Here is a 9,720-nt window from a genome sequence, read left to right as displayed (position 1 = left end):
GATTCTCCTCTCTTCTCTCTTCTCCAGCGTTTTCTCTTTGTCCCTGCACTGTTCAGCACATTCGCAATTATCACTGTCATTGCCGTCTAGGTGTGCAACACCATCTTCGTCTGAACTGTCACAGCAATTTCCCAACTCACTCTCCGAACTATCTTCGATCACCTTGTCCGAGCTCTCCTCACCGCTCGATTCCTCACTTGAGGTCGTCTCGTATCTGTAATTTTAAATGCAACAAGATTTTGATTGTAGCTATTGCCAGAAATGGTGGCAAAGTGGTTATGTTGCGGGACCAGTCACCCTGGGGTCTGGAGTCACAACCTGGAATTTTGAGTTCAAATCCCACCTGGGATATTTAAATTCAATTTGTTAAGAGAATGTGAAATGAAAGGTTAAATTTCAGCGATGGTGAGTGTGAAACTACTGGATTGTTGTAAAGAAATCCATCCGGTTTACTACTGACACCTGGGGAAGGAAATCTGCTGTGCTTAACCAGACCGGCTTATATATGGCCATTTCAGAAGGCCTATAACTTGACTTCTGAAATGGCCAAGGAAGGCACTCAGTTGTCAAGAAGGTGGTTCAGCCATCTCCTCAAGGGCAATTAGGAATGCCCACTTGCTGAGAATTAATATAAAAACGCTACGAGACATAACGACCCCTGGAATGTCAAATCCTATTGTAATATGCACAGTCTCAGGAGTCAACTGCAGTCAATAGGATCGTAAAGAGAAAAGACCCTTTGGATTATTCAGTCTGTTCACTGCACATACAAGGAAACCCAGCGAGATTGTAGAATGTCCCTTCATGTTCAGTCTTGAGCTGTCAGCGTACACTTAGACATTTAATAAATTGTTATTACAAAACCTGAGTATTTATGGAAGAGGAGATATTCTGGCAAAGCGTTTTGTCTGCACTCATCAGGACAGATGCAAGAATGCCAAATTTCAAAGGGAGCAATAATTTATACCGCATGAGCAAAAGGTCCTGATTGGTTGGTCAAGGTACTGCTATGAAGGTGACGAGGGGATTTCACCCATCAGTTGAAGAGCGGGTGAGGATGTTGCCTCTTTTTGAGAAAGCACGCCAAAATGATATGCCAATCAGGCACCTAACTGGGCAGCAGCAGGCCTTCCCTGGAATCAAGGACCCCTTGGGTGAAAATCTCCCCCCCCTAATCACTGCTGGCCAATCAGAGGCCAGCAGCTCTTCATTACATGGCAGCGTCACTGGGAGGCAGTGATAACGTATCCACTGGTGGTGACGTACCCAACTAAGGCTGAGGATCACCGATGGACCCAGGTCACAGGTGAACGATAGCAGGAAGAGGGTGGGGATCACAAGGAAGGGGGGGTGTTGGCAGCAAAGGCAGGGCACCCACCCCCATCCTGATGCCAGGTCCCTTGATCGGGCATTGAGTGGCCTTGAACAAGGGCTCATCCCCGCAAGCTCACAATGACCCTGGATTAGGTCTTTTGGGCCTCCTGCATGGTGAATTCCTAGCCTGCCGGCAGAGGAATACCAATGGTAGTGGGATGGTGCCCTTATATTGGCATTCATTGCCCAGTTAGAGGCCTCAATTAGTGGTGGTGTGAGGCGGCCATCCACAAGCCTTCTCGCCATGGACTTAATCTGGACAGAGGTGGGAAGAGAATGGGATCTCTACCTCCCACCCAATGAAATGCCCCCTGCCACCAAACTCACCACAAAGAGCGCATTAAGTTCCATCCAAGATTACTATTGACATGAAATACATTCCCATCTCATACAACCCTGGATCAGGAACCAAAACAACACAATTAGAAAACTTGATGCTTTGAAAACATCCAGGACAGATTGTGATTAGCTGCAGGAAAACAATTTCCAGACAGTCACCGACGCTTGGGATTCAAGTGATGACTAAAATCAGGTAGACTTTGCACTCATTTCAGTGTTTTTAATTGAAACGATCTAGCAGAGAAACCTGTAGACCTATCTCACCAAATCCTTGATCGGTGTAATTTAGTTATTCACATTTTATGATCTATTTGTCTACATATAACAACAATAGGGATTAATACAGCACCTTTAAATGTAAGAAAATGTTCCAAAGTGCTTTGGAGCAGGATTAGAATCATAGAATCCCTACAGTGCAGAAGGAGGCCATTTGGCCCATCGAGGCTGCACCGGCAACAATCCCACTGAGGCCCGATCCCTGTAACCCCTCACTCTTACCCTGCTAATCATAGAAATCATAGAAACCCTACAGTGCAGAAGGAGGCCATTCGGCCCATCGAGTCTGCACCGACCACAATCCCACCCAGGCCCTACCCCCACATATTTTACCCGCTAATCCCAGGACTCTAAGGGGCAATTTTTTTAACCTGGCCAATCAACCTAACCCGCACATCTTTGGACTGTGGGAGGAAACCGGAACACCCAGAGGAAACCCACACAGACGCGAGGTGAATGTGCAAACTCCACACAGACAGTGACCCGAGCCGGGAATCGAACCCGGGACCCTGGAGCTGTGAAGCAGCAGTGCTAACCACTGTGCTACCGTGCCACCCCCGACACTAAGGGGCAATTTAGCATGGCCAAATAACCTAACCTGCACATCTTTATTAGAACAAAGTTGGACACTGACTCACATAAGGAGATATTAGGTCAGATGACCAAACACTTGGGACAGAGTTTTACACTCCCCACCCCCCCCCCCCCTTCTCTTCCCACACCCCCCACAATGAGCTCTGAGGCACGGGGGGATGGGGGGGGGGGGGGGGTAGTGTGAAATTGCACAGATGGGATTTCCTGTTGGGTCCAGTCTGCTCCAACCTGGTGGTGATTTTACGCGATGGCAGACAACCCTTTGAATGGAAGCCCATCTTTGCCCCAGTTAAGACCATGGCCACTTCCCACCCAACCACAATTTTTCACTTGGTGGGAGGATGACAGCTCATTGGGGTGGGCGGGGGGGGGGGGGGGGGCGGAAAAGAAGTGGAAATAAAGATAGTTGGATCTCGGGTGGGAAGGGAGGGGGCCTCTACCAGAAGCCCCCTTCTGACTGAGGGTGCCGTCCAGTGACCTCCGGGTCTCTCTCCCTAACCCAGCCTATTCCCCCCCGGACCCCAATCACCCTATTTGCAACCTCTCAGGCATCGCCTACCCTCCTGCCCTGGGGGCCCCTGCCATTTCCAGTTCCTGAGATATACACCGGAATTCTACCGCCCCACCCAGCACAGAATTGGAGCAGGCGAGGGCCGGACAACAGATATGTCCAGTGAATCTCGGGCGAGAATTTCCAGTCTCGCTTGAGTGAGGCTGTAAAATCCCACCCATAGTACCAGCAGCTCTCCAAGCTGGGACTTGCTCCTAATTGAGGGGCAGAAGTCTTGCCCTATGCCAATGAAGGCTCGTTAGAGAGTGTGATAAAAGCCCCTCCCATCCTGGCAATTCAGGCCTTGGTTTTAAGGAGTGTTTAAAAAGAGGAATGTGAGGTTGCGAAACAGAGAGGTGTAGGGAGGGTATTCCAGAGCTTGGACCCGATGCAACTGAAGGCATGGCTGAGCAATTAAAATCGAGGATGATCAAGAGATCAGAATTAGAGGAGTGCAGATAACTCGGAGGGTTGTGGAACTAGAGGAGATTACAGAGATAGGGAGGGGCAAGGCCATGGAAAGAAAAGGGTGAGAATGTTAAAATAAAGGCATTGCTTAATCGGTAGCCGACAAATATCAGAGAGTACAGGGTGATGGGTGAAAAGGAATTGCTACGAGCTAGACCACAGGCAGTAGATTTTTGGATGATCTCAGTTTTAGGGAAGGACAAATGTGGATGACCAGCCAGGAGTGTGTTGGAATAATGGGGTTATGGGTAACCCAGGCAAGACTGGTGATGTCAGCAGCAGATGAGCTGGGACAGGGACAGAGGCGGGCAATGTTTTGGATGTAGAAATCAGTGGTCTTAGCAATGCCACCGATCTGCGGTCAGAAGCTCATCTCGGGGTCACATGTGACACCAAGATTGCCTCAGAGAGCTGCTAGGGAGAGGGATGGAGTCGCAGGCTAGGGAATGGCACCTGAGGCAGGCACTGTAAACAATGATTTGGTCTTCCTAACATTTAACATAAACCACAGTTAAATGTACAAGTTATCCATGTCAAGATAATAACAATATGTTGGATTAAAAATTGAATTACTTACTCTCCATTCAAAAGACCGACAAATTGTAGGTTTTTTTTGCTGACGTTTGATTCTGTTTTGTTTGATCCATCCTTCTTTTTCATGATTGACTTCAGCACTCCTGTTAGAAACAGACTGGTTTGATGACAGTGGTTCCAATAGTTCAACATATCCAATTCAAGACAGCCAGACCGCAGCAGCTCTGTCTGAAACATCTCCGTAAATGGTCATTAAACAGCAGACTCTGAATGAGTTTTACTACCAAAATACACCACCACACAACAAAATGCAGGTTTCCATTGGCTCCATGACTTCACTTCTGTTAACAAGCCTTAGTTATATTATCTACGTGTAACCTAGGCATGCAAAATAACTGGCTGAGGTTTGGATGTTTGAGCTGAGACCTTTGAAATTAAAATTGTGGCAGCTGATGCCATAACACTTGTTCCAAGACCTTTTCATCCACCTTGTGGAATAATCCGGGACGGACGGTGGCACAGTGGTTAGCACTGCTGCCGCACATCGCCAGGGTCCCGGGTTCGATTCCTGGCTTGGGTCACTGTCCGTGTGGAGTTTGCACATTCTCCCCGTGTCTGCGTGGGTTTCCTCCGGGTGCTCCGGTTTCCTCCCACAGTCCAAAGATGTGCGGATTGGCCATGCTAAATTGCCCCTTAGTGTCAGGAGGACTAGCTAGGGTAAATGCATGGAGTTATGGGGATAGGGCCTGGGTGGGATTGTAGTCGATGCAGACTTGATGGGCCGAATGGCCTCCTTCTGCACTGTTGGACTCTATGAATCTGCCTGGGTAATTCACAGACTTTTTAACGTAGAACCCATAAACAACTTGAACTAACATTGGGTCCAAAGGTTTGGAAAAAGTATTTCCTCTAGTTTCAATCATCAAGATACAAAATGATCAATCAATTGTGTCTGATTAGGTTTTTACCCGATGGATATTACATGGTATTAAATTATAGAACCACAGACTCACCTTTGGTGGGACTGATCACGTATGGCTGTTCCAGGGGCCTTTGCTCATTTTCCTCAGTGACTGCATTTCCCTCACACACAACCTGCAAAGATGTGCTACAGATCTTGATGGCAACACGATTCTCTTGGACCGTGTCCTTTGATAAGCTCACCCTAGTCACTTCATCCTTAACCGTATGCTTAATGTCACAATCTTTTATTTCAACACTCTGGCTGCCCTCTAACATTTCATCACCAACAATGGTAACATATTCAACAGTTTCCACCTTCACATCCCCCTTCAGTATTCCTCTGGCCCTCTCTTGTCTAAGTCCATTCTTACTCAGACTGTAAACATCCAAATGGGCATCGTCAGTGTCCTCTTGTGCAAACGGAGTATCTGGACCAACAGAGACCTCCTGTACTTGTAGGCTGCAGTTAACCCCGACACTGGACATCTGCGGTGTGCAGTCCACAGACACATCCGTAATATCCAAGTGGTCACCGACTGCTCGGCTCATGACTGGAACTCTGGCTTCTTCACTTGCATGGACCATAAGAGGCTGCGCCATCACACTGGCATCCACCATCGTCCTACTGGTGGCAAGTGGCACCTTGAGGTTGTTCAGTTCGTTATTGGTATCTTCCAGTTCCGCCGCAATCATGGAGATCTTTGCTTTCTGACCATCAATAATTTCCTGCAGAAATTCAATTTCCTCTTGTGCCTCAGTGGTCAGTCCCAACATCGACTCGACGACTCCAACACCCACATGTCTCCTTTCCATTTCTGCTCCGACCGCGACCTCTTGAGTGGGTCGCTCTGACTTGTAGTAAAAAACAATCTCATTCATGTCCTTCTCCTCTCCCACGCCCACTGACTTCAGCAGCATGTTTTTCCTCGAGGTTGGAGGATCTCCCAGAGACGGGGCTTTCGTGAAGGCTTTGCTCCTTTCAGCGACTGTCAACTTCTCAGTCAGCCGTCTAAGTTCTTTAATTTTACTGGACCGCTTCTCTTCATTGTCACCAAACAAGTCAACGTGAAACTCCACCACCTTCTTGGTTTCTGGTTGGTACTGCGCCACGTTGCCAGCGCTGTACGACCGCTGCCTGAGGCGGGAGGCTTCGGACGGACCACCAGCCTTTCTTTTCTTCAGCTCCGCGATGAGCTGCCTCTTCTCCTCATCGACCGCGGAGAGTTTCCTCTCCAGATATGGAATCATTTTCACTTGTTCTTCGAGTTCCTTCAGCCTCCTGAGGCCGGCCGCCATCTGCTCACGGATGTGTTGAAGGTGAGCCGGTGTGATAGCTGTGACCGGTGAGCTTCTTCCCGAATTCATGGGACTAAAGCTGAAGAAGCCAGTGAACGCCGGGTTGGGGCCTGGGTTAATGTCGCCATTCCCTATGGAAGAGTTTTGTTGGACGGAGGGGGCTGTTTGACTTTGATTGCATGAACTTATGCCCGATTTGGATCCAATGTTCAACAACCTATGTTTCGGTACTTCTTCAGTCGTCAACTGTTCCTGCTGCAGCCTCCAACTGGTCTCCAACAGGGTATTTTCCACACGAAGGTTCCTCAATGAAGATCTTGGAGAAGGTGGTGGAAGAAGACTGTTGGCTGGTGGCGGCGACATTGCAGACACGTGCTGGCTACAAACAGGATCCTTTATGTCATAAGCAACTGTGAGAGTTCTGAACTTTGGTGTTGTGGGCAACGTTTTAATGTCCTCGCTGGTGGAGGAGGACAGCGACTCTGTCGAGGTCCATCCACTCGTGTTTGGCGTTGGTTTAATTTTTGGTTTACGGTGAATGGTCAGCTTCTTCAGAGTGTTTCCACTCTGAATGTCATCCACATACTTGAGGAAATCCAGATCTAACTGGAAACCGTATGGTGTCTCCACAGCGTACGGGCTCTTCTCACTATCATCCAACTCATTATACAGAGCATGACTTCCCAGATCTAGGGAAAGATAGAACATTATTACTTGATTCATAGTTAACAATAATGCAGCAGATGTTTGCACTGAAATAAACATTGATTTTGCTACACTCAAAGAATATGTTTTTTTGTTTTTAATCTGACGTTTGGCTTGATTTATCAAATAAAACTGTGGCAGGACTGTGTGCAGGACACAAAATCAAATGAGTAAGAGGTAATTTTAGAATAGTTCTAAGGAAATGCTTCTTCATACAAAGAGCAATTGAGAGTTGTTAGTTATTCCCCAGAGAGCAATGCGGGCTGGGTCATTGCATATATTCACAGTTGACTTAGACAGATTTTTAGTCTGTTAGAAGAGTCAAGGGCAAAAACAAATCATTCAATCTTATTGAATTACAGAACAGGCTCGATGGGCCGAATGTCTTGTTGCTGCTCCTATTTCTCATGATCTTATGGCATGCGGAATCAACATCCAGACAGAATGCTGGAGGCAAAATCTGTGAAATAATTCAAGAAACAGTTGGGTACTATGTTAGGTTCTCTCTTATTGGGTCAATGAACCAAATGGTCTTCCTCGTTTGGAATCATTTTGTGTTGATGCCACAAAGGGAAAAAAAAACGAATGGATCAAACGTATAACCTGGAACACTTCTGCTCTGAGTTTGTCAAATTAGGAATCCCAGTTATCCACACAATTGATGGTGGTATATGTACACTGATTTAAACTCCAAATAGAGAATCTGTACAATGACCTGGTACATCCACACTCTTCAATAAATCGAGTTGTACGCTGCGCCCAATGATTTGAATAAATGGGAGCTTGGGATAAATGGGAATGTCAGGGCGATGGAAGCTCACAATGGCGATGTTGCAGCTAATTAAGAGAGCTGCAGATTGGTTACATAGAAAGTAGAAGCAGGAGTAGACCATTCGGCCCTTCGAGCCTGCTCCGTCATTCATTTTGATCATGGCTTATCATCAAATATCCTGATCCCGCCTTCCCCCATATCTCTTGATCCCTTTAGTCCCTAGAGCTGCATCTAATTTCTTCTTGAAATCACACATTTTGACCTCAACTGCTTTCTGTGATGGTGAATACCATTGCTACAAAAACAAGGGGAAAGGCTAAGAGGTGCTAATGGCAGTCCATAGAGAGAATAGAAGGTGGCTATGACTCATCTTTCATTCCCTCACTCTGCAGTATAAATATCTCCCACTTTCTGTGCCTTTTAGCTTTGACAAAAGGTCGTCTGGACTCGAAACGTCAGCTCTTTTCTCTCCTTACAGATGCTGCCAGACCTGCTGAGATTTTCCAGCATTTTCTCTTTTGGTTTCAGCATACCGTGGGGCGGCACGGTAGCACAGTGGGGCGGCACGGTAACATAGTGGTTAGCACTGCTGCTTCACAGCTCCAGGGTCCCGGGTTCGATTCCCGGCTCGGGTCACTGTCTGTGTGGAGTTTGCACATTCTCCTCGTGTCTGCGTGGGTTTCCTCCGGGTGCTCCGGTTTCCTCCCACAGTCCAAAGATGTGCGGGTTAGGTTGATTGGCCAGGTTAAAAATTGCCCCTTAGAGTCCTGAGATGCGTAGGTTAGAGGGATTAGCAGGTAGAAATATGTGTGGGGGTAGGGCCTGGGTGGGATTGTGGTCGGTGCAGACTCGATGGGCCGAATGGCCTCCTTCTGCACTGTAGGGTTTCTATGATTTCTATGATCTGCAGTAATTTGCTTTTATCCACCATCGGCAACATTATTTCTGAATCTACCCCGTCTAACCCTGTTAGGATTTTATACGTTTCTATGAGATCCCCTGTCACGCTTCCAAACTCCAGTGAGTATAATCCTAACCGACTTAGCCTCTACTCATATGATAGGCCTGCCTTCCCAGGGATCATTAGATTCGTTGGAACACGTGCAACAAAAATGATTCCTGTAAAGGAATGATGGAAGTGTCAATATTTCAGCTCCCAGTCCAGGCTACAAGAATGTGCAATGTTGATGGGGCGGCACGGTAGCACAGTGGTTAGCACTGCTCACAGCGCCAGGGACCTGGGTTCGATTCCCAGCTTGGGTCACTGTCATTCTCCCCGTGTCTGTGTGGGTTTCCTCCAGGTGCTCCGGTTTCCTCCCACAGTCCAAAGATGTGCGGGTTGGGTTGATTGGCCATGATAAATTGACCCTAGTGTCAGGGGACCTAGCAGGGTAAAGATGCGGGGTTACAGAAATAAGGCCTGGATCGGATTGTGGTCAGTGCAGGCTTGATGGGCCGAATGGTCATCTTCTGCACTGTAGGGATTCTATGAGAGGAGGCCATCTTACCTGGGATACTTAGATTCATTTGTGCCGGTCGTGCCATTTCTCCTCAAATGTTCAGAGTGCCCATCAAATCAACAGATAACCGTGCTTCCAGCCAATCAGGCAGCCTGGAATAAAACACAATGGAAACATCAAGCCACTACCTCGCACTGGACACAGTTACACATGCTGATGCTCAAGAGTTCAGTGGTGATGAATGCTGGTTTGAGTCTCCCACACTGCTCAGGTCCTGACCTGACAGTGGAGGCTACCCAAATGGAGGGTAGGGTTAGGGTTAGGGTCCTACAGTAGGTGTGTTCTCTGTCGCTCCCTGCTGGCCAGCTGCAGAGAGCGACAGAGAGCAA

The 9,720-nt window shown here is 47.7% G+C and overlaps 1 protein-coding gene across 1 annotated transcript; it reads right to left on the bottom strand.

Moving 5' to 3' along the window:
• Positions 1–6: 6 nt before the first annotated feature.
• Positions 7–9,485, bottom strand: LOC144490453 (KN motif and ankyrin repeat domain-containing protein 1-like; the record flags this gene model as incomplete). The annotated part of the gene is made up of 4 exons (XM_078208197.1): positions 9,380–9,485; positions 5,149–7,083; positions 4,179–4,278; positions 7–214 (listed from the first exon to the last, which is right to left on the bottom strand). Coding segments are annotated over exons 1-4 (2,280 nt in total), but the record flags the coding sequence as incomplete, so codon positions are not given.
• Positions 9,486–9,720: the final 235 nt, after the last annotated feature.

Source organism: Mustelus asterias, unplaced genomic scaffold (assembly GCF_964213995.1).
Source record: "Mustelus asterias unplaced genomic scaffold, sMusAst1.hap1.1 HAP1_SCAFFOLD_3301, whole genome shotgun sequence".
NCBI lineage: Eukaryota > Metazoa > Chordata > Chondrichthyes > Carcharhiniformes > Triakidae > Mustelus > Mustelus asterias.
The sequence above is the reverse complement of the archived record's forward strand: the minus strand, read 5'-3'. Positions and strand labels throughout refer to the sequence as shown.